This window comes from Corvus moneduloides, chromosome 10 (genome assembly GCF_009650955.1).
Source record: "Corvus moneduloides isolate bCorMon1 chromosome 10, bCorMon1.pri, whole genome shotgun sequence".
NCBI classification, from domain to species: domain Eukaryota; kingdom Metazoa; phylum Chordata; class Aves; order Passeriformes; family Corvidae; genus Corvus; species Corvus moneduloides.
The window spans coordinates 18,570,166-18,594,619 of record NC_045485.1 but is presented as its reverse complement, the minus strand read 5'-3'; the positions used below and the strand labels follow the sequence as shown (position 1 = coordinate 18,594,619).

Sequence of the window (24,454 nt, the reverse complement as noted above, 5' to 3'; positions counted from 1 at the left end):
GATGATGGCAGGATTCTGTGGGGGCTGCTGAACTGCTGGTGGCCTCGGGAACCCCGACATCCCCAGGCTGTGGAGACCCAGGGCTCAGCTGCCTGCTGCTCCCCTTTCCCCTGCAGAAGCCTTGCTGATGGGGGTAGTGGTGCAGAGCCCCCCATTCCTTGCACCCTAGAGAGGCTGGATGTCACATTTCAGCTACACTTCTTGTGGGACAAGGACCGAACCCCAAGAGAAGGGGCCTCTCTGTGCTTCTTGCCTGCACCCACGGCTCTCTGGCACCCGGGGTCGGCTCTAATCCCGGCTCCATCACTTCACTCTGCCTGCACGCAGACAAATGCCCAAGCACAGCTTCACACTCAAAAAGGTCCAAGTTGTCTCCACCTGGCAGGCACAATGGAAAAAACGCCGAGACCTTCTCCTTCCAGCTCCCGTTCACATGGAGCTGAAAAGCCAATCTCCTTTGAAGTGTCCCGTGCCCAGTAGCCTGGGCTGTGGAGGAGGAAACATCTCCCTGCTCCTGAGTGGTGATACTATGGACCCCCAAAGAGCCATGGTCCCCCAGCAGGGGCAGCTCCCCAGAGATCTGTGGAGCAGCAGAGCCCAGAAAGACCAGGATACAGAGCAGGAGGAAAGGACCAGACGAGAACAGACTCCAGGGACAGGGGGAAGAGCAGAGAATGTTTCCCTGGTCTCAGGGAAAGGATTTGGGGTGCAAATCTGACTTAATGCAATCCATCCCTGCATGCTTCTGCAAGAGAGAGGTGTCTTTCCTCTGGCCTCATGCCAATAAGAGCATTCCCCCTGGACAAAGGGCCAGGGACAGTTCTCAGCTCCATCAGTAAAAAGCCAGCAGAGCACCAGAGCTGCCCAGTGCCAGCCCCAGCAGCAGCAGAGGCACAAATCCTGCCCTGCCAGCCAGTGAAGGGGAAGGCTGAGGGCAAGGGGCCTCCTCAGAGGCCCTGCAATCCACTGGGGTTAATCCCGGGATCACATCTTTCTCTGTGCCCTCTAACTCCAGGAGCAGGTCAGAGGAGGCCAGGCTGCATAGCCCTGTGGTGGGTCAGCCAGTGAGGTCCAGTCCCCAGAAGGGACCCTGTGACACTGACTGTGCCCTGAAAAGGACATCCCCGGGGTGCTCGAAAAGCCCCATCTCCAGGGCCAGGGACACCATTCAGATCCTCCCAAAAGCAGAGAGAACACGTCACCCCCCCCCCCAAGCCGAGAGACCCACTTAGGTGCCCTCAAGAAGCACCACTGCCCCCTCCATCCCTTCGTGTCCCCAGCATCCCTGTCACGGAGAGCAGTGGCCCTGCTCCTGCCACGCAGGGACCTGGGAGGCACAGTTTCTGATTTAATTTTGGATGTGGGGGAAAAAAAAAAAAAAAAAAGGTGCTTTTTGGTCTCATTCCTGTCTTTTGGGATTAACCCCGCACCGGGACCACCCCCCTGCCTGGCCCGTGTTCTCCGCGGGAGGTCAGCAGGGCAGTGCGGGGAGCGGAGGGGCCGTGGGGCAGCCGGCATGGGAGGGCAGGCAGCTTGCAGGGGGTCCGGGGGCGTTTGGGGGAGGGCGGGGGCATCCGGCCGAATGCCCCCCGCTTTCCCTTTCGGCTCCCCAGCTCCCGGAGCTGGTTGTCTTGTGTCATTTGTTACTGCCGGGGGAGATGGGACACCACCACCCCCCCTTTAAATTCCTGCTATTGTGGAGTGCAGACCGGGTTGGACCTGGGTGTTTAGATGACATCACCGAGCAGGTTGGGTTATAAAATGAATGAAGCAGAAAGCAGCCCAAGTTCACTAGCTCGGCACTTCGCAGGCGGCAGGAGGGACCTCGGGGCTCCGCTCTGAACTTTGACTCCCGTCCCGTCCCGTCCTCTCCCCGGGGCTGCCCTCGGCTCCCCGCTGCCCCCCCGGCCCCCCTCCCGCTCGGCCCCGCAGGATGCAGATCTCACCCTTGCTGGCTGGTGGACTTTTACTCGCGCTGCTCTCCGTCAGGCTGGAGGCGAAGCCGGCGTCTCAGCTCCCACAGAAGGTACGGCTGGAGCTTTCTCCGGCTCTTCCTCCTCTCCCGGTCCGCTCAGAGTCCTAACGGCACAGGGGGAGACGTGGGGTGACTGTGGGGTGCCAGATTCAGTGCAGAGAGGGGTTCTTCTCTCCTCATGTGCTGTTTGACTGCAAGAGGGACTCCCTGCTTCTCCAGGCTGTCCCGAACGTCCGGGGACGTCAGCCCCAAACCAGAGGCTGGAGTGGGATGCGGTGTGCCCCGTACCCCGCGGAATCGGGGCAGGGGAGGGTGGCAGTCTGCTCCCCGGAGTCACCCTGGGGACCCCTCTGTGCCGGGCACGGGGAAGGGGGGGCAGAGCCGGAGCGGGGCGGGCAGCAGGTGCACGGTGGGACAGGATGCGAGACCGGAGCCCTCCGGGCAGTCCCGACCAAACTGGCCAGGCAAGGGCACAGAGGTGTGTGCCCCTTCTCCCGGTGTCCCGCGGGGAAGGGGTGCTCCAAATGAGAGTGTCCCAGGGACCTGGCTGTCCCGAGATGCTGAGGAGGAGGGATGTGTCCGAGGCCACCGACACTGGGTGGCACTGCCCCAAGGTCTGGGCACAGAGGTGGGGACATGGTCTGACGAGTGCCCCAGGACAGCAGTGGGATAGGAGTGGTGGTGTTCCTGTATGGAACTGGGGTGCAGGCTGCAGAAAAAGAGTTGATATAGGGGGGTGTTGGGAAGATGAATGAGGATGAACATTTACAGGGCTTGGTGGGCAGCAGCTCTAAGCAGGGAGAGAGATGGGAGGCCTGGGAGGTGGGGGGACAGTAAGGAAGGAGGTGTGTCCCCCTAACTGTGGGTCAGGGAGGATTGGGAGGACACAAAGAGTATTAACTAGGGGAGGGAGCAGCAAGGAGGGGGAACCCTGATCTCCCCACCACTGCTGGGGACACTCTACAAGGCAGGGGTGCCGGGGGAGCTGTGGGGCAGGACCCCTCCCCATAATCTGAAGAGGTTTGTAAACTGGTGAGGGATGCAGTGACCGAAGGGGTCTGAAAGGAAAGGACCTCCCAGCTTTCACGCCCCTTCAGGTTATGGGTGGGGGTGAGGACGGGACGAGATGGGACGACGGGATAGTGACAGCAGCACAGCTGGGGGGTGCAGCTGTGGGATGGAGGGGAGGTGTGGGATATGCAGTGACCGGGACAGGAAGACACCGCTATGGTGTGGGTCAGGGGAATGCTCTGACCCCAGGGAAGGGAGCACACTTTTAGAGAGGGGAGAAGATACCCTGGGCACAGACGCGGGGTGATGGACTGCACTGCCGGGCACAGACCCAATCGCGAGTTTGCATCGCAGAGGGGATAGATACACCGACCCCCGTGCGCGTCCCTTGCGGGGGTCCCCAGCGCTGATGGGGATCGCTGGGGACGGCGGCGCTCTGACCCTCTCCTCCCCACAGGCCTCCCGCGGGTCGGCAGCGGCGGCGGCGGCGGCGGCGGCGGCGGCAGCGGCAGCGGGTCCGCCCGAGTCGGCGGAGCGGGAAAAGGAGCGGGAGAAGGAGCGGGAGAAGGAGCGGACCGGCGGCGGCGGCGGCTCGGGCCCGCGGGAGGCGCGGGAGGCGCGGGCCGAGGCGCGGGCGCGGGCGGGCTGGGCGCGCCTGCTGCAGGACCCGCCGGGCCGCCGCCACAAGGGCCTCCACAAGAAGGGCCTGGGCAAGGGCTGCTTCGGGCTCAAGCTGGATCGCATCGGCACCATGAGCGGCCTCGGATGCTGAGGGACCCCTGGCGGTGAGTGCGCAGCCGGGCCGGGATGGGGCCGGATGGGGCCGGGATGGGGCCGGTATGGGGCCGGGATGGGGCCGGGCGGCTGCGCTCCGGTACTGCGAGGGATGCGGAGGATGCGCTGCCCTGTGAACGCGAGATGCCAGCGGGCGGGACTGCAGGTGTTCATCCCGCTGAGCCTCGCAACCCCCGGCATTGCAGGCGGGCAAAGAGGAGGACCCCAAAGTCCGCCTGAATTGCATTCCCGTCTGGAATCCACCGGCCCTCCTGCTGCCTTGCCCTGCAGAAGGATCAGAGACCCCAGCTGCTCCCGCAGCAGCTCAGACTGGATCCCCCCTAATTTGAGCTAGACCCGTAGGCTCCGGGGAGGATGCAGGAAGAGCTTCTGTGCAGCCACATGTTCCCAGTTGCCCCCTGTGCTTGACACACATAGGTGACTATGGATAGGTGTTAGGAGGGCAGGGTACCCCTTGTGTGCCTGCAGTGGGAGGATTAGTGAAGCTCCTGTCAGCCATGCTCCAGTGCTTTTAATTTAAGGAAAAACAATACACAAGTTCCCCAGGTGCCTTCTAGGTGTGGTGACAGCCAAGAGTAGCACTTTCCTAACTACAGCTTTGCATCCAAGCAAGTTATGGGAAGCTGGGAGAAGTTCTTCCCACAGTGTTTCAGTCACTGCTTAGCAACCAATGGGCGAAGTAGTGTCACTTGCCCAAAGTGATGGGTTTGGGAAAAATATGGCAGTGCCTCCCCTGCCAGGTCTCCCTGAGGGTTCTGGGGGCAGTAAGGCACTGTTCTGGCCTAGCCCTGCCAGCAGGACACACACAGATGAACTCATGCTGCAGCCCAGGCCATTCACTCTTGTTCCTGTGGCACAGCACTGCCCCACTCACAGGGACATGCCCGGCCCTGCAGTAACATAACTGGGCACAGAGGGGACTGGATCCAGCTGCTCTGCAGAGTGATGGCAATAGCACAGCCCAAAGGTGCCCACAGGATGCCATTGCTGGTCTATGGCCTCTCCTGAAGGGATGGGTGCTCTTTCTCTCCTCCCTTATGTAGAGGCTCCTCAATATTGCCAAGTAGTGCCAGCTCAGGGCTCCAAGAACACACGTACCCCATGCAGGCAGCTTACAGCCATTCCCTCTCACTAAACTCATTAGGACAAGAAAAAAGCTCCAATAGACACAGGGGCAGGAGGAGCAGCAGCTTCCCTCAGCCTCTCCACTGAACACCAGCCAGAAAGCAAAGGGTGCACTTCTTCCTTGCTTTAGCACAAGCAAAAAAGCTCAGGGATGGCTTCTGCTGAGTTCAGCATCCCCCAGGCCCAGGTTACTTTGGCAGGCGTTTTGGCTGGGTATGGGTAAGGGGTGCTGTATGGCAAGTACTAACAGGCACTTTGTTCTTGTTCCTCCCAGGGCTTTGAATCTGTAGTCCACTTTATCCTACCATGTGCGGCCAGGCACGGCCATCCCCCAAGCAACACCTAGAAGAGCAGGGACCCTCTTGGAATGGACAAAAGATGTGGCTGTGTTTTTCTTTTTGGTACGAGGAGTCATGGCACCAGCTGTTTTGGTTTTGTTATTTTTTTAACAAGTGCTCTCTATCTTATATATATTATATATACAAACACTCACCGAGACAAGGGACAGTGCTTTTCCAAGAGACTGATGAAGCCAGCTGTATAACGTTGCTGTTTGTAAATTCATGTCATGCATAAATGTATTTATGTTGTAAAGCTATTTATATATTGTTTATAAAGAGATATTTATAAAAAAATTATTTATGTAACTAAATGAAAAGTCAAGCATTGTAACATTTTTTGTCCTAAGTAGTTCAAAAACTTAAAAAAAAAAATCATTCCATGTGGCATTTTGTAACCTGTCTTTATTTAAAAATTCACATACAATTTAAATGTCAGATTGATTGATTTCAACAGAGCTAAAGAAGAAATTGTTCAAATGTTTTAGAAAAGTCAGGAGTGAGAGAAAGGCCAGCTGATATTTTAAGCTTTGATCCCATATGCAAAAGTAAACTTGTGCCCAATCCTGTGATGCTCTGATGGACTGAATCCTGCTCGGCACTGCAAGGCTCTGCAGACCCCAGCTGAGCTCCCTGCGAGAGCACACGGGCAGCACATCCATGCCCAGGTCCCAAATGGCACCCGTGGAAATGAGCCCACCATGGTTAACAGCCGAGTCCTGGATCGACAGCAGTGTGACAAGGGCAGCACCTGCCCTAGATGGGCTTTAACCACTTCAGTGCAAGTTGCAGCCCATAACTACAGTTCTGTCACTGGTGCTGGATGGAGACGCCATCCCTGCTCACAGCAACAAAGAGCCTGTGCTGGATCTGGCCCCTGGCTGCGCTGGTGGGGGCAGAGCTTTGTGCCTGAGGCACTGCTATTCCAGGATCCGGTGGCCCATTTAGTATCTTGTTGATATTCCCATTCTCCAGCCCTTTGCCACTAAGCTGTAAAGTCCCTTCCTCCAGCAGAGATTTATTTAACTGAGCCAGGGACAATACGTAGACAGACCAAAATATACTGAGAGCTGCCTGGTAAGGATTCATGGACACAGCTGTTGCTACAGCTTCTTGCTATGTAAAGTGCATGAAATAAATCGTTAAAATGACTCGGAGCTCTAAAGGAAACAGCAAGTGAGGGGGCGGGGAGAGCAGTAAACACGCAAACTCCTGCTTGAATGCTCTTTGGTCTCATTCTTCAAAGAGGCCTTAGAAAAAAAAGAGTGGCAGGTGCCCAGCCGTGACAGGAGTCACAAATTACGCCCTTGCCATTGTAGTGGGCTGGGAAACGACAAGCATTATGCTCTGCTGGGCTCCGGTGCCTAGGACAGGGCAAAAAGAAAGTCACCAAGACCCAGAGGCAAAGCGATCTTTTTCCTTAGCAACCACCAGGAAACCATAGAAACCTCCAGCCAGACTCACCCCAGCTCTGACAGAACACTGGGTGCACAGAACAAGAGGATTCATCCAGACACCTGACAGCTCAATCATCAGGTTAGGAGCATGCAGGGGATGTTTCTGACCTCTCATGAGCATGAGCTCCGTCAGAGACAGGTACCCACCTCACAGCACCCACAGAGTCCAGCTGGATGGGGAGCAGCAGCTGACGGACCATGTAAGATGTTGCCTATGGGCATCCCTCCTCCTGGCAGGGAGGGAGGCAAGTTGGGCAAGTGGCAGCTTCCATAGGGAATGACAACCCACTGTAAGGGCTCTGTAAGTCAAATACACCTGTGAAGGTCACGCTACCAGCTCCACACATCTTTAGAGGGAAGGACAGGCTCCTCAAGAGATGCCCATTAGAGGGGATTTTCCACTGTCACCCAGCAAACCTAAGGGACAATAAGGAATCGCTTACTGTGCAGAGCTTGCACAGACAGGTCTGAACAGAGGTGTAAGAAGGTGGTGCTGCAGGTCCTGTTCAGGGTCTTGGTTCTTGAGCATGAAGCCAGAGTAGTGACCATGACTGAATAACCAAGGTGAGGACAATTCCCCTTTCAGTTTTGGCTTTTTGCTGCAAGCCAGAGGCGAAATAAAACCACCTCCTTCATGATAGAGGGGTTGTCCTCAACACAGCAGCAGGGACTCAGTCTCAGGAATTCAATCCACACAATTTGACCACCTGAGTGGTGGCAGTGAGTGAAGCAGAACTTGAAATAAGGTTGTGAGATCAGAGATCACAGCCTGGGGTCATGTACAATCTGGATTCTCGTTTCTCCTCAGCAGCATTGTCCAAGGGAAAAAGCACAGCTCACAGCATGGGTCCCTTCCATCCACTGGGCTTTCTGGGAAAGCAAGCCCAAGGAAAAGGACAAAGCTGTATGGCAAAAGGACATTAGCTTGGCAGAAGAAAAGCAATCAGAGCTAGAGCTCCTGGTGCAGAGGGAGAGGATAACAGCTTGGTTCCTTGCTTTGCTGCTTCTGGTCTGGCCAAGGATAAGCCACCCTGTCCCTCAGGATGTGGATTTCCACCAACAGGACGGGAATATTGTGCCCATGTGGGGGTGTGAGCTGATGTGAAGAGAGAAGGCAGCACTCGGGGGCGAAAGAACACTTGGGAAAGCTCAGATCCACTCAACCTCAGCCCCTCTGTGGCACAGCCAGACCAGTGGGTCTGACAGGCAGAGAGTGGCACTGCCAGCAGAGGTCAGTTCCCAGAGCACTGATGAGCACTTTCCTGGTTCGCTGGACAAGCCAGAATGGGAATCAGAAGTGGCTCATTAGAGCATACTAATCCCCCAAAAAGGTCACAACTGGGTCTCCAGTAGAAAACAAGGGCAGCAAGAAAGAGGGGCCACAGGAATCTAATTAAGAGGCAGGGAGGCATCTTGTGCAGCAAAACCAAATTCATCTTGCATCACTGCCTCCCCTATGGGCCAGCTAGGTCAGATCCTCACAACATCCCATTAAAAGATTCATGGGCAGCCCTGGAAAACTCCCCTGCCACATCCTAGCTCAGACAGTGTAACTGAACAAGTTGTTCTGGATGCAAGGTGCAGCCTCAGGAGGTGGCATCTGATATCTCAACCACAGTCTCAGACAATGGCCTTTAGCAGAGGTGTGTACATACACCTGGAAGTAAGAGGAGAAGGAGTCCCAGGGTCCCCTGTCCATATTCAGATCAAACCAGCACTCATGGGACCTACATGTTTCCTGCACCACCAGCTGAACGAGCAGTAGCTAATTCAGCTTCCTAATGAGAACACTTGTGACAACACAGGAACAGCCTTGATTTCTCCTCTCCAGGAGCAGTTCCTAGCAGGAGTTGAACTATAGGCCCCCAGCCTGAAAAAGCACACAGCTCTCTAGTGAAAAAGGACAAAGAGCTTCCTCCAGTGCTGTAGTACAAGTGCCTGGGAAAAGCCCAAACAGGCTGGAGCACACCTTGGAGCTCTCACAACAGGGACACAGTTGCCTTCTAATGTGTGGGAAATCAGTTCTGTTCCCCCAGCCCATATTGCATGTTTTTCCCTGATACCATTCATGCAACTTTTCTCAGGTACTTATTGCTGAAGGGTTACAAAGCCCAGCTCAAGGTGACAGCAAATCCCAAAGCAATGAAGAAAAAGAGAAGCCCAGAGTCCCAGAGCAGGAGAGCAAAGGAATTTTCCATCTGGAAAGGGACTTGAGGCATGGAGCAGGGACTGCCAGGAGCAGCAGCACACATGCCCCTGCCACTTGCTCCAGGACTTCTCCAAGCATGGGCTGCTTCCCTCAGAATGCAGAAAAACAAAGGGAAGGGATCACCGGGCAACTTCCAGAGGGAGCCTGCACTTGATACAAGCGTGAATTGAAAACAAGAAGGGAATTGAATTCATGCCCCTTCCTGTCAGTCAGCAACTAACCTTGTCAGGAGGGATGGCAGCACTAACCGAATCAGGCAATTCATTAGGCTGGGGCACACAGCAAAAGCCCACACTCTCTGGAGCAGAACTATAGTGAAAATCCAGGGTAATGAGTTGCAAACTGCTTTTGTAAATGACACTTCTGCAGTGGCTCTGGCAGGCTGGGAAAAGAGCTAATAGGAAAATCATTAGGTAGCATCCCTTTGATATTGTTGAAAACTGCACAGGCTATTTTTCCTGCCCCCTCCATAATTAACCTGGTATATTACCCATAATACTCCAGGCTGATATTCCCACAATGGACCACCTTATCTGCACCAGGGAAAAAGAAGGGTATGCTATTTAAAAGGAAGATGACTTCTGAAAAAGCTTAAAAGGTTTAAGATTTTCCCCCTACTGCACACACGCATCTTCTTCAACTCCATCAGCAACCAACCTCTGCCCAGCCAGGAGACCAAACCCCTGTCACAGTCAGCAAGCAGGAACAAGGCTGTCCTGGGAAATGCAGCTGCAGAGGAACTGATCTGCCCAAGGTTGCTCTCTGCAGCTGCAGCAGAGCTGGAAGAGGACACAGCTCTGTGCTTTGCCTCTTATTTACAACACTGTCCTCGTCCTTGACTTCCTTTATACTAAACCAGGCTGCAGCCTGCGCCTCCTGAGACGCAGAACAGCTCTGAGGAGCAATGCCTACCCACCTGGCTTGTCTGCCAGCAAGGAGAGGTGTCATCTCAGAAAAGGTACAGCATCACAGCTGGCAGGTGATCCTGAAGGAACTGGTGCTCTCTAACAGCTGTGAAGGTGACAATGAAACATAGAGATGTTACTTAGTGCATCAGCACAGAGCAGCCTTAGGACGGTGCTAATCATGCTAATCATGAGACAGTGAGTGAAACACGAGGGCTGGTGAGATAAACAGCATCTTTGGGAAGTCTGGAGGGCAAGAGAGCACTACTTCCAAACCTCATACCCATGAAAATACAGCCTACGGTCAGATAAGCTCCCAATACTCACAAAGAGGCTGATCCTTGATGGAGCGAGGCTTCGCTTACCCATCACAATCAGCTCTTCCAGAAACACAGAGGTATCACATGTGATTAGGGCATTTCAAAAACACCCTAATGATACAGATATCCCAAAGGCTCTTTGGAGATCTGGAGATGTGGAAGTGCATCCCATCTTCTCCTAGAATTAGAGCAAGCAAGGACTACTTTTGTGCTCTGTGGGGAAATACATATTTCAGACTGTTAAATGACCTTATGGCATCCCATTACTGCCTGGAATTTCCAGTGTGTATGTATGTACATTCACTAGAGCAGGGACATCTTTTCTTATCCACAAGAAAAACTGTGGTCACAGCTCCCACACTCAGGCAATTTGCAGTGGGGCATGTCATGAGATGTACACACTGTACAAAGGAGCATCTGTGCCTGAGGATTCATAGACAAGGAGCAAACTGCTGCTCTGCCCATTCCTTTGCCTGGCTGACCAGTCAGAGAGGGGAGTGGCACCACGGGGACACTGAGAGGCAGGGTCAGCCCAGACTGGGAGGTAAACACACACTCTCTTTACAGAGCACAATCACTTACCTCTGGGAGCTCTGTGGGAGGGCCAAACTTGAGGAACTATCAGGAAAATGTCAACAGTCCCTGAGAGACACGGACCTTCATCATGGAGCAGAGTGAAACAATGACATATTTCTAAAAACTCTGCTGAGAAATTCAATCACTTTCAGGCTAAAATTCCATATTAAGAATACAAGGTTGAGGTTACAAGTAGGAACTGAGATCTCTCTAAACTTTAATTTACCTTTCTTGATGCCTCTGGGTTACTCTCGCTCCGATTACACAAAAATATGCTATGCAGACTCAGGTTTTGGTTCCCTTGCATTAGGTCAGACGTTACAGAGGACTTAGTGGTGTGGAAAAAAAACAACAGGAAACTTTGTTTGCAACCAGGTGCCCAAGATCTGGCTAGCTGGGTCTATGTATTTGTGGGGCAGGGTCTTAGATTTCTCCATTTCCCCATTATTTAGAATAATAAAGAGCAAGGTTGTTTTTCTGCACTGCAGTTTGCAACAGGCTCAGACACAAAAGTAACAAACCCTGGCACCAACAGCCCCACAAATGCACAAGCTTGGACTGTTTTACTGTGCAGGGGTGGGCTTTGTGTGGTATCCAGCTTAGCTGAACTCATACAAACCTGTACAGAACTGAAAGTTTAGGAGAAGTCTGGTTTACCCATGTGATTTGTTATGTTCTAATACTCAAAGGTAAGGGGCACTGTTTCTTCTGTCTTCCCTGCAATGAGTAAGCTCAAGTCTGCTTCACACACGTGGACCATATAGGATAAGAACACTAAAACCAAAACCACCCTCTGAGGTCTGTATCATTTTCCATCCTTTCAGGAACTGAAAGATGTTCAGCAAAATTCACTTTGCAGGGCTGGTGGGAAAATGGCCATTTCTTTCCACCTCTGTCTTCTATGAGGAACAAAAGCTTCACTTTCCCCAGCTTCACTCTGGAGAGCAGCTTTGCAGGTCCTACTCCTGTACATGATCCACAGAGAGAGATCTGCAAGCCTGAGAGCAGCTCCACAAGCACCCATGGGATTTCCTAGGTCTGCACAAGATTGATTACAAGACAGATCTCAAGTCTGAACACAGAAGGGTCTGTCAGCATCACTGATTTTTCTTCCTATTCTCAACACAAGAGTAAGTTACCATTCAACTTAGCTAAGAAGGTGAGGAGGGAAGTAAAAGAAGAAGAAATTTCAATCCAAAACTTCTTTTTTTTTCTGTAAAAGACTGACATCAGCACTGCTTCACATGTTCCAGAATTGCCTGACGTTAGCTGGTATCAACCGAGTCACGGCAGGAATGCCAGGGACATTTGTTAGCATGAGGCACAGCTTTAGGGCTAGGGCAGCCTACCAGCACTGCAATCAGCTGAGATCCTCTCTTCCATTTTCCAGCTCAGTGCTCAATTCCATATTAAACAAGTACTAGTACAAGTGGAGCTGCAGAACACAAAGCTAGACAATAAAGCTCTGAAGAGCAGAGGGAAGGCAGTTCCATCCACTTTCTCTCCCTCTGGGTGGAAAAGGCAAACAGAAGTTCAATAGCTCAAAGTCTGTCCTGCTGCAATCTGGGAGTGAGCTGCAGCTGGAGCATCCCATCGCTGCCATAAACCAAAGCAGAGCAGGATGCTCGCCCTGCACCAGGGAGCAGTGTCCAGCAGTGCTCAGACAAGCTCTGTTAGCTGCCTCCAGCAGGCACAGGCAATCCATTGGAGTTTGCATCAAATCTGCCTCTGCTTCCACCTCCCTCTCATCCCCATAGCAGTTCAGCTCCCTGGGCACTCCCCACTTGAAACTGCCCACAATTCAGCCCCCCCCAGCCCCTAATTCACACAACTCCACTCTGAGTTGCTGCCGTTCCTGCAGTCACAGGGAGTCAATGCAGTCTTTATCTGTTGTCCTTCTCAAACAGCACAGCACCTCCTGCATCCTTGCCTGTTAACAACTCTGCCTTCTGCTTCATTCCTGGAATAGCTTCTAACTCTTTCCTTCAAGCCAGATTCATTAACCAGCTGCTGCAGAGCTGTTTGCCTCCCCCAGGTACTCTGTGCATGTCATTTGTTAATGACTCATCTCAGACTGGGCTCATTGCAGACATCCCCCTCCTTTTGCGGCACCAAGCCCTTCACTGGCTTACCAGGAAAGCCAAACATGCAAACAGCTCCATCCCCTCCAATACCCCAGTCCCTTCTCCATCCTCTGTCACCATTAGACATGGGACAGCACTTTATTCAAGGTGCTATTTCCTCCCTTGCTGCTCTGCTGATCAGAGGCAATGTGTACCAAAGCATAAATAAGATCCTCACCCCAGGCTTTGGGAACAGCAAAAACATAAGAACAAACTCATAAACTTCCAACCACTAAAAAAGCATCAGCAAACTAATGTGACTCCTGTAACTGGCAAGGAATAAACACCAAGGGTGCCAAACTCACATCGACTTCCTCAGCAGACTGTGGCTTGATGAGGGGCTAACATGATTCCCAAAGGCATTTGTATTCCTCCTGCCTCTTTGCAGGACTGATATTAAAAATGGAAAGGAAAGAAGACCATAGAGGATCTCTTCACCAGTCAAATCCAGTGAGGAACTGGATGACCAACACGTTACAGCTGTCCATGCAGCAAGCCAGAAACAGACCCAGTCCATCTCCATCACACAGACTTGGGGACACAAAGTCCACCTGCACCTCCTGAGAAGCTGTCAGCTAAACACTGGGAGAAGCTGAAACAGGAGCTAATACTGCCACTGCTTGGGAAGCAGTTCCCTTGAGCTACTGGTGAAGGCTTCATGCTCTGGGCTTATCCACTTAACATCCTTGTTGCATGTCTAGGGGGAGAGAGAGCTGGTAAAGAGTCAGAAGCCTGACCAGAATCAGAAGTTTTTGGGACTTGACCCAGAGGAAGCTGGAGGGAGGGTATTTAGATCTTCCTCTCCAGATTAGAAGCTGGTGTGCCTGCACTGCAGGAGAAGAAAAGGAGAGGGAGTTACTTTCACAAGTGAGCAAGTCCTGTGACTGAGGACGGCAAATGCAGATGCCAAAGAGTTCTGGCAGCAATAAGAACAAGGCACGTGCGTTGCACAAGCAAGTGCAGGTGACAGCTGGCTGCAGGACTGGAGCATTGTCACAGTCCTCTGCTTAAACAGCTCCCCTGCCTGCTTCTTTATAGAAGTGAAATGCAGGGGCCAAACTACAAAGCAGCGCTCTGCTAGACCCAAAGGAAGGAAATGACTGGCCTAAGACAGAGCACAACTACAAACCTCCCATAACCAGGCATCATAGCTGTTTAGGCTCAGGACACAGCGCTCAGCTACCAGCTTTGCCACAGATCCTTCTGCACAAATCTGGGCAAAGACAAACTACTCACAAAATGTGAAAAGGCTTCCCTATCTCCCAGATGCATCAGGGAGATCAGCCAGACCTTCGGTCAACATACACCAAGAATCGAATGCTAAAGTGAACAAGTGCCATTGGACAACAAGCCTAAAACAGCCTCAAAGTCAAGACTCCAGACTCTGACATTAAATCAGCATTTTTAATTTTTTTTCTAAAATGTGCTTTTTTATGAATTGCTGTTCCAATGCCTCCCCCTTAAAAAAAACCCCACATCTTGCCAAACTAGGTGCAAATCACCTGAAGTTAGTTTGTAACAAATACAAAAAACCCCACAAAACAAAGGCTGAAATGCTTTAGATTCACAACAATGTACAAAAAAAAAAAAAAAAGGGGAGGAAAATACAACCTGAAAGTGTTCAAAATTCAGAAAGACTAGTCAAGTCCATTGCTTCAGCAAGGGGATGCTGCTGCGACCCCTGCCAGTGGGTCCTGGGCCACCAGCCTGCCTCGATGACAAACAGGCTCCTCTCCCACTGTTGCCAGCATCCAAGGAAGAGCGAATGCATTACCCTTTGAAGGTAATCAATGGGGGAAACAACTCACAAGCAGCTCTGGGAGGTCACATCACATTCAGGAGGAACAGTTTCTAGCATGCCCCTAACCACCTGCAAGGACTGTGTGAAAGAGCAGCCTGCTTCCTCCTCATTGTACTGATGCCTCAGAGATGCAGAACAGTGCTTTAAGTCTGTGAGAGATTAAAGGGTTTAGTAAGGGCAGTAAACAGACAGTTAAGTAAACAGCCCAGCACTGGAACTCATCTTCACAGAGCGAGGTAGTGTGAATTTCACCCCAGTTTAAAATAGACAGGGGTAGTGGAAAGGCTGAAGACTTCCATGTAAAGCAGTTCCTGGCCTAGAAACCTTCCTGCAATCCCTTTGGGAATGAAAAGATCTGTGTTGATGGCTTCCTCGCTCCCAGCCTGGCTTTGGTAGCCACACTTCAACCCTGGGATTCAGATGCTTGCTATAGCTCTCCCATGATCTGATTTAGTACAGCAGCTTCCTCAAGGTTAAGCAGCAATGAAACTAGCTGGGAGGGAGCAAAACGGTCCACAGATATTTTGGTTTTTTCCTGCCCCTTTTGGTTAGTCCCTTTCTTTAAAGTCCCTCTTGACAGGACCAGAACAGCTACACCCTGAAAACTCATAAGGGCTGCACAGTGTAACTTAGCCAGGTGCTGCTAACTGAGAGCTGTATTCAAACAGGGCTTTTACTTGCCAGCCGGGAAGGGACTGGCCCAGAACCCACTGAAAAAGGAGACGCAGGCCCTTTTTGCTCCTCCTGTTGTCATTCCTAACCGAATGACATTTAGATGGGATGTTCTAGTGACGGCTGGAGACCAGCCCTTTGACTTTGGACATCTTCTTTGTGGGCTGCCTTTGTTCTGTGTGTGGAGGGCACTCTCGCTCTACCAGCTGCTGTTCCATCTCCTGTGCCGACGATGAGGCTGTAGCTTTTAATGTTTTCTTTATGTTTGTGACCTGGCCAAGAAGAGAGAGTGAATCAGCACCTGCTTCTTCCTCCCCTCACAGCAGACACTCTGTTCATAAATATACTGAAAAACCCCTGGAGTATATGAGTGGAGATTATAAAAGAGATTCTCCCAGCAGTAACATGCTCTGCATTTGAGTTTAATAAAGGTAATGTTTCATCCTCACTTACAGACAGAGCTGATAGTATTTCCAGTCTGGAATAACTAGGGGTTACTTTTTTGCCTAAGAGACAATGGTACAATATTGTACCACCCTTCTGTCTGGCTGGAGAGACCTACTGCTGCCTTGGTGCAGAAGGGAGCCATCCCATCATTCTGTTGGCCAGAAGCAGGAAGGGCAAAGGAGACAGTGAAAGAAAAATTTACTCTCAGGACAGAACTCAAAAAGAAGAAATGCCATTTGGGCTAGCTGGCTGTCTGAGACACAGGTATTTGCTAAGAAGCAGGAACAGAAATTGGTTTTGTGGGAAGCAGCAGTAATGTTTCTGCTACTCTGGCTGAAAAGGAGAGATACAGCACTAAGCACCATCCTCTGTCCCCTGGAACTCTGTAGGGCTCACCACAAATATACTCAGCAAACCTTAAAAAAACCCCCAAGGTTTGGGAGTCAGGTGTGCCAACTCCAAGCCAAAGGCATCTGGCAAACCAAATGTGCTATGGATGCCGATCAAGCCGCCAAGGAGATGCACACATAAACCCGGCAGGGATGATAACCCCTGATGCAGCGTCTCGGGAGGCCCATCCCCACCTTCCCAGCGGCCGTAGCCGAGGTTCGGGCGCACGGCCGGGCTGGACCGCGGGCTCGTGCTGCCACCTAACGGCGGGAGCGCGCCAGGGCCGGCCGACCCCGGGGGAGCTGCCGCGGGCACTTTTTGTAAAAGCCATTCAGACTCCAGAGATTTTTGTTAACTCCACTTCCAGGTTTAACAAAGAGAAGTGTTTTTGACTTCCTGCCCGACTTGTATGAAAGGAACAGAATTGCAACGAAGAACTGTAGTAAAAGCACAGTTTTCCTAATTAATCAATACAGGAAACCACAATTAGTGCAGTCACCTAGCCTAAATTTATTTTTAAAAAGTTCCAGTCTGCTCAGAGTGGGCAAATTTGATGTTTGTGGTCTCACTAGCACTCAGAAGCAGATGTGTTTTCTTCCTACCCCACGCCTGATTTGCTTGATTGCTAGCCTTCTTCTGAGAGCTGTGACCATCAACCAGGCATTACCAGATTATTTCCTTCAGCAAACAAACGTTTATCCAACAGCATAAAGGCCTGAGATGACTCTGTACCCACCTCCATCTCTACCTGCTGCTGAGTTCGGTGATGGTTCTCTTTGTACTGGTTGGCTCTAAGTACCTGCTGCTCAATTCCTAAAAGCACTGCTTCACAACCATCGCACCTGCAAGATACAAACAATGTCAAACAATGTTTACAAGTTCTCTTTGGAGCAGCTCAATCAGGCAATCTGAAAAGTCACACTCATCTAAAAGTTTAAGAGATTATTAAAATTATACTTCCTGCTTAGAGTTGCAAAAAGCTGGCAAGAAAAAGCTTTGCTGTGTACTCGATGCATTTCTCAGCATTCTCTAGAGAGTCTGTGTTACTCTTACCATCAAAGACTAAGTGCAGGTTCAATGCACTTTCATCTGCCTTTTCAGTCAGAATTACAGCTTAAACAGGATGCAACACAGTATTTCAATGTAAAATTCTAAAATTAAAGAAAAAAGTAATATTGAGATAATCTTCCTTCCTGTTAAGTGTTCAAATGACAAGAGCACTCAGCACGGAACTCAGAACTGGAGAAGACAAAAAGGGAACTGGCAGTGGCTTCACTGTTACCTTCCAAACAATGCTGCAAGGTCCTGGAAGCTGCCAGAGCCCTCCCACCACGATGGGACTGAGGGAGTTAGAGCAGAGAAGCAAAAAACCTGCCCCCACCACAGGACAGCATATTTGCCCAGCAGCTTAATTACTTTTCATGCACTCATTACCATAGCAACTACGAAGCAATTCCCAGGCAACTCAGGACCTGCCATGGGCTCCACAGTCTATGAGGGAATTTCTTTAGGTGGGAAGGGAATCTTACAAAATATGAGAAACAGCTTCCTGGCAAAAGTACAAGAGATAATACCATAGTCCCACTACAGTTGCAGACAGGCTGCATTTGCAGGAACAAAGAGAAGACAAAGCCACCTGAAATTTCAAACTTGAAGACATCCCATCCAAAGAGCTGTGATTCTCTGGAATTTGCCCACACAGTTCTCAACATAGCGAAAAAGGCTGAAAAGTAACACTTCTGTCTTCATTATCAAGTGTTGCAGTACAAAGGTGGAGCAGTTCCTACCACAGAACCATGAGTCCAGTTTGGCACCTCTTTCTGCAAAAAGTCCTCGACTCCTCACTGGGGTTCTGCCATGTAAAAGCTACAGTGAGAGCAGAAGCTCACAATGTGGTACAGTTTGGCTTGATACATAATACAAACTGAATCCCAGATGGGATCTTGGAAAACTTGCCCGAAAGACTCCTCCTCCAAGTGTCTAGTTATAGCACAAGACTCCTGATTAATGGAACATGGTGAAATTGAGCCAGCACTTGAAACTCTGAGGGGAAAAACAGGAAAAGCTATGTACAAGGAACAAGGAGGGTGGAGAGACTGCCTCACCATTCCTGGAGTGTTTTGACAATGTTACTGATGTCCTTCTTCTGAATGTCTCTGCCAATACAAAAATCCACCTCTAACACCTGGTTTCGTTGATCCAACTTCCCTTGGATAATATCTGTATAAACCGCTTCAATAATGAGATCTTCCAGCTCCCTCAGATTCCTCATATCCAGGTCCTTCAGCAACACAGAATAGGGAATGCACTAAAAACAGCAAGACCAAGAGTAAGTTAACAGTCCTAGAGCCAAAATGAATGGCTAAGTCTCAGAAGGTCAAGACTCAAATGTTTATTGTATCCCACACTTTGACCTGCAGGTGCAGCATTGACTGATCATGGCAGAACAAATGCTTGCAAGGCTATGAAATATTCTGGCACAACTTTGGTAATTCCTGAAGCTTTGGTATAGCACATTCTAGAAGAAAAAAGGTAAATGGGATTGTAGAAGAAATTAAAAGAGTGCTGCTTAATTTTCTCTAGAACAAAACATCAGTGTTTTTAAGAATGATTCTTGATCTCCAGCAGTGAAAAAAGCCATACAAAGTTTCCAGACCTTCCTGACCAATCTGTACATCAGTTCAGACACCGCCCACACTTCACCCATGGAAGTCCATTAAGTTAATATCCCAAATGCACCAGGAGAGAACACTGTACCCTACAGGTACTTTAGCAGTACAGGATTTTTCTGTGAGTACCCATGCAGTCTGATAGAACTTCAGTGCTCTGGAATGGATGCCATTTTCTAAACCAAAAAAAAGAGACAACAGCTGTCACACCCCACGCACTTTACCTTCATTCGGGAAGCCAGGCTTACGATCGTCAAGTGTTTCAGTTTGTTCTTCTGAGTCACTGTTAATTCAGGCAGGTTATCTTTGTTTGCTGTTAATGTCAAAAAGACAGGATTCAGGACTTTACTTGGAAAATCACATAATCTAGGCTGCAGAACTCCAGGCTAGTTATGCTACACTACACCGTGAAAGACTGAACACCTCCAGCTAATGTGGGTGCTGCTGAACAGAGCGCGCTTCTGCTGCACAAATTGGCATACCCAGGGAGAGAAGGGGAAAAGTTAAGAACAACTTGGCAATTCCATTCCTCTCTGCTTCTTTAGTAATTCTGGTTCTGGAATTAGAAGGTAATTCACAACTGGTGCCCTGCCAAAACAGTTGGTCAATGGCTTTGTTTCTACCAAGTAATTTTTATTTCATTAACAAGCTGACAGAAAAAAATCTTCCCCCTTTGCTGATCTGGTTGCAAATACAGCTGGTTTTACTTCTCTGAGGAGCTGCAGAATTTAAAGTGTAAAGTACCAGGCTGAGGAAGAGAGGAGAAATTATTAATCTAGATGGCCACACTGTCACTGTATTATATCCATGTGCCTCATGAATATTTAAAAAGAGAAAGGAAACTGGCAGCTCTCCAAAGCTAAGAAACTCTTTAAAATATCTACTTTAATGGAAATTAGTGTTTCAGGGCCACTCAAGTTCTCCCATCCATCCCACTTCATTCAATACTCTACATTTTGACTGCTTTTCCCCCTTTCTTCACTAGAAAAAAAAAGAATGGACCGTGCTGTCACATGCTATGACACAAGAGCCACGGACAGCAAACACATCCTCTAATCGGTCACAGAATTCATGAGGCTCAGGTTGCTTCACAGACACTGGAATTTCCAGTCCTTGCATTTACAGATGCCACTTCTCCTTACAGGAGCTAGATAGCTTATCCACCACACAGAGAACCAGCAGTAAGACAGAATTATTTGTCACACTCTGTAATGGTCTGGATGAGGCTGCTACCCACAAATGAAGCATTAAATTGTAGCAGAATGGAAGCATAAGCACCAGAGATAAAAGCACATTTCAACAGATACAAAGATGATTCACACATAGTCTTTCTAAAGCTGTATAAAAGTCATTATTTCGACTTGTATTTTAGCTAAGAAATTATTCATTTTGTTTCTGCAATGCCGTCATGGAATAAAAGGTTATCTCACAAAGCATATAAGTTTTATACATAATGCAGAACAATTTTGTCTAAGTTTTCTGCAGTTTCCATAGCTAGTGTCATCTAAATTTCCATAAGGATGTCTGGAATTGCCCTCCACACAGGTAAGTGGCCTGTGCACGTCAGTGAATTCTGCTGCAGACCAGTTCAACCCAGTGCTGCAGTCCCATCCAAACCAGTAACACACTATAGTCTCCAGCCCTTGCTTTCATTTTTAGCAACTAAAAAGCAGACATGACCCAGACGCCCTATGGACAATTCTCCTACTAAGAGAGTTCTGTTCCTGGATACTTTCACCCAGCCATACCACACCAGGCATCCAAGAAAGCCAAGAATTGCCTCTGACAATCTTAAAGGGTGACCCAGTCCCACACTCTGCAAATGGGCAGCAGTCTCTTACCTACATAGTCCCGGTACGTTCCATACGCAAACAGGTTCAGCAGCTGGAAATAAGCAGCATTAGACCCCTCAGCAAGCTGGATGGGGAGAAAAGAAATGTCACATAACATGGTCAACACAACCCTGATAGGCAACTTCTCCAGAGAATGGTTTATGTCGGCACAGGACAAGCAGTACCCAGAAAAGCAATTATCCAAGCTGGACCCCTTCTAAGGCCTCAGGAGCAGCAAATTTCAGCAGCTTTAGATCTAGTCAAGATGATCCAGCCATTTCTGTGCACTGGAACTTAACTCCAGTTTGGACTGTCAAGTGCTTTGTGGCATCTTGGGAGGTAAAAGGAAAAAGCAAATTTTAACTTCAGCTGACAACCTACAGGGCCAGCTCCTCTCATCAAGTGATAAGCAAGCAGGCAATAGTGATGGCTTGTTAAGCATCCTGTGAAAGCTAGGACAGTTTACCTGCAGAGCCACCACATCTTCAAAGCAAAGCAAGCTGGGACACTGTAACTTGAGTGCATTTAAGGTAACAGCTCTTCTCTTGCCTGCAAACACTTCACTGGAATACCGGCAGCACCAAGTAGTGATTTTTATTGATTGGGTTTTTAATACCATTAGCTGCACACAAATCCAGGAAAAAACCAGTACTTGTGATTTGATGCTGAATAACCCTTGAGGCACTTTTAGGCATATTTAAGAGCCTGTCTGGAAAGCCAAACTTGCTGTACACTGTGTTACTCCAGCTGCAGAGATACTCAACTTAGATTCCTTCATTGTAGTAGAGGCCGGGGCTGGCAACGCATTCTCAGCAAAAGCTCTGAAACTTACTTTCCACCTCGGTTTGAAATTGTCTGGATTTGGTTGCCACCCAGGCCTGATACACCAGACATCTGTTCACAAAGACTTTTGGAGAGCATTGAAGTTCTGCTTTCCAGGACAGTAAAGGAGTAGAAAAGGATTTTTCCCTTGTTGGCTGGCAAAATGCCTTCTTAAAACTGCTACGGTGCTGCTGCCAGGTTTTTGCTGTGTTAGCAATTGCCTTAAGGCAGCAAAGCTTTATATAGGTATTCTTTAACACCTAACATATATAGGCAAAAGCAAGGTCAGTCACTTATACAAAAACATCTCTCAACCTAGGTAAGTTGCACCGGGCCCTCCTGGCAACAATTTCACTCACAGGCTGCCTGTGGAAACTTCTGGGGATCCCTTATACTGGTAGTGCAGAAAGGGCATTAGAATAAAAACTCAGCTCTTACCTCTTGCACATTTGTTAACTCCAACAGCTCTCCAAAGACATAAACCCCAGGAGCTTCCAGCACTTGATTTATGAGAGCAGTCAGAGCTGAGCCACTTGTACCTTTGGCTAGTAAAATAAACTGCTCAAGAAGATTGCAGGACGGCTTCTGTTCTCCTGCCATTCTAGGTTTTCAATCTGTCAGTAAAATAACATAATATTAACACATCCTTTCTCCTCTGCCGAGTTCTGCCTGGCAGTGGACCAGAAGGTGCTCAGCATAGCAACATTTTGGTGTCAGCAGAGCCAGGCTTTTCTTCAACATTCAGGGGACAAGCCAGAAACCCAGCAGGTTCAACTGCTGATTTAGCTGAGGAACAAAAATTATTCACACAGTATCCGAACAAAATTTCTGTCTGATCAGTTCCCTAAAAGGATCTGCTCTTGCAGATCCTTTCTTGTAGGACAAGAGTTTAGATTTCTTGCTGTTTTCAGATTTTTCCTTCTAGTGATGCTGCCAAATAATGCCAACTCTAAAGATTCTTATTGATACACTTGATTGACTTCCTCCTTTCTCATTACAAAGCTCCAAAGCAGCAACTAACATAATTCCCTGTGAAGGACTGATCCACACTGCATGCTCACACATCCCACCTGTTCCTTTGACTATTGATACAGTGTGTGTCCATAATTCCCACTGCTTTCTGAACCCAAAAGGCAAAAAGAACTGTGTCCTGGAAGCAGCTCCCCAGTCTGCACTGTACAGTTCAAGTGTTTTGGGTTAACTGGAAAGCTTAAGTGATAAAAATACCCTTTCTACAAAGGCTCTATTTAAGTCCCTGTAAAGAGAGGTCTTTGTCTTCAGCTGCTGCCTGACATTTCTGGTGTGCATGTTGTCTCCCAGCACCAACATGTTGCTTTTGAAATGTAAACCACTATTTATTAACAAGTTCCACAAAATGAGCTGTTTGTTTACAAACAACTAAGACCAAACTTTCCAATCATGTTATTCAGAAACCAAACAAAGAACTTACCAGATAAGGGAGCTTTGTTTGTATGGGATAATTATCAAGCAGAGGGCATAACCTTTACTCTGGTCATGAAAACCAAACACCAGAGAACCCAAGAGCAGAGAACCTGTCTGGTTCTGTGTGACCACTGGGCCCACATTCACCCTTGTGGGGGAGCACAGTCATGCAGGGGTTTCACTGTTTCACCAGCCCTAACCAAATTAAGGCTTGTGAAGGCACCACAGACAGCTTCCTGTATTAGTCACCTTCTAAAAATACACTTTACTCTGTTCTCTTACACCTGCAGGTACAAATGGTCTCAACTGCAGTGGGCAACCTTTAACACTCTCCACCAGAGATATCTCAGCCCCCAAAGTCTCTTTGGGGTTCTTTCCATCAGAGGCACACGTGCAGCCTGGCTGAACAGCACCTCAGTTCTGACCGGGAAATCCCTGCAATACAGGAACATTCCGTGTGGCTGCCTAACACATCAGTGCTGCTCCCTCTGCTCACAAGGAAGAAACACACAGAGAGGACAATTTCCTCAGGACAGAATATGAATTGACTGTGCTGGGAATGAGATTCAGATTTCACAGTTCTATTGTCCTCCCTCACAGGTAATCAAACCACACGCTGATGTATGAGATTACAAAAGACTGGCTCGCAGTATCCATGCCCCGGCTGGAAAGGAATGCCAATTCTCTTCCCCTTTCCAAGTAAACCTTCGGACAACTGCGGTGCTATTGCAACCTGTGTGCACACCCGTGTCACCAGGAATACCTCGCTGCTTCCACAAACGACTTACCCTGGTGAGAAGTGACTGAAATACAGCAGACACTCCAACGTAGCTTGTCTAAAGGTAACAACAGCCCAAGTAGGGGAACAAACGGGGCTTCGCTCCCGGTCAGGCCTCGCTAAGGTACCTCAGGGAGTTTCGGGGCGGGAAGCGGCCCGCACACCCCGCAGCAGGAAGGCGGAGGTTTCCCGGCCCTCCCGTTCCCCCCAGACCCCTGGCAGAACCCTCGGCCCCACCGACCGGGCCGAGCCCTGCAGCAGGAGGCGATTTGCCGGGGGTGCCTCACCGCCGCCCTTGTCCCCGGGAGGCTTCTCCCAGCCCCGGCATTACCTCTCCGCTCCCGGCCTCCCGTCCCGCCGCTCCCGGCGCCGAACCCGCCGCGCCTCAGGCCGCCATGATGGCGGCGCCGGTGTCCGCGCGCGGCTCCTTCCCCCCCGGAACGCAAGGGCCGCGCCGAACGTTCCGCCCGGTCCCGCGGCCACCAGGACCGGGAGCCGCCACCCGGCATCCCCGGGATACCGGGATGGGGACGACGGGCTTGGTGTGCAGCTATAGAGCCATGCTCCAGCAGCTCATGGAGCAAGCTTCATTTGCTGGTGCTGCAACAGCTGCTCCGCTGGGTCCCGAGCAGCTGTTCCAGCATAAACAAATAAAATTCCTGCCTCCCTTTTTGGGGATATGAGGTCCTGTGGCCTCTTCACGTTAAGTTTGCATCCCAAAATAACCCGTGCAAAGGGCCGCTGTTGTAAGTCCACTTCGTTATCA

At 49.9% G+C, this 24,454-nt stretch overlaps 2 protein-coding genes across 2 annotated transcripts; one reads left to right on the top strand and one right to left on the bottom strand.

The window, feature by feature from the left end:
• Positions 1 to 1,629: 1,629 nt before the first annotated feature.
• On the top strand, positions 1,630 to 5,631 carry NPPC (natriuretic peptide C). The gene is made up of 3 exons (XM_032120269.1): positions 1,630 to 2,026; positions 3,444 to 3,771; positions 5,181 to 5,631. Exons 1-2 carry the CDS (start codon positions 1,934 to 1,936, stop codon positions 3,756 to 3,758), a joined length of 408 nt encoding a protein of 135 aa, XP_031976160.1. The 5' UTR covers positions 1,630 to 1,933; the 3' UTR covers positions 3,759 to 3,771; positions 5,181 to 5,631.
• On the bottom strand, positions 5,632 to 24,122 carry COPS7B (COP9 signalosome subunit 7B). The gene is made up of 7 exons (XM_032120263.1): positions 24,020 to 24,122; positions 21,906 to 22,081; positions 20,655 to 20,730; positions 19,038 to 19,126; positions 18,250 to 18,452; positions 16,881 to 16,986; positions 5,632 to 15,579 (listed from the first exon to the last, which is right to left on the bottom strand). Exons 2-7 carry the CDS (start codon positions 22,065 to 22,067, stop codon positions 15,421 to 15,423), a joined length of 795 nt encoding a protein of 264 aa, XP_031976154.1. The 5' UTR covers positions 22,068 to 22,081; positions 24,020 to 24,122; the 3' UTR covers positions 5,632 to 15,420.
• Positions 24,123 to 24,454: the final 332 nt, after the last annotated feature.

Bases quoted from the DNA above. Each gene is read 5' to 3' on its own strand.
- NPPC (XM_032120269.1), top strand. From the start codon at position 1,934: ATGCAGATCTCACCCTTGCTGGCTGGTGGACTTTTACTCGCGCTGCTC. The intron at 2,027-3,443 runs GTACGGCTGGAG...TCCTCCCCACAG, and splicing joins CGTCTCAGCTCCCACAGAAG to GCCTCCCGCGGGTCGGCAGC.
- COPS7B (XM_032120263.1), bottom strand. From the start codon at position 22,067: ATGGCAGGAGAACAGAAGCCGTCCTGCAATCTTCTTGAGCAGTTTATT. The intron at 20,731-21,905 runs GTAAGAGCTGAG...CTCCCCATCCAG, and splicing joins AGTTAACAAATGTGCAAGAG to CTTGCTGAGGGGTCTAATGC. The intron at 15,580-16,880 runs GTGGGTACAGAG...CTTCTTGGCCAG, and splicing joins AGCAGCAGGTAGAGATGGAG to GTCACAAACATAAAGAAAAC.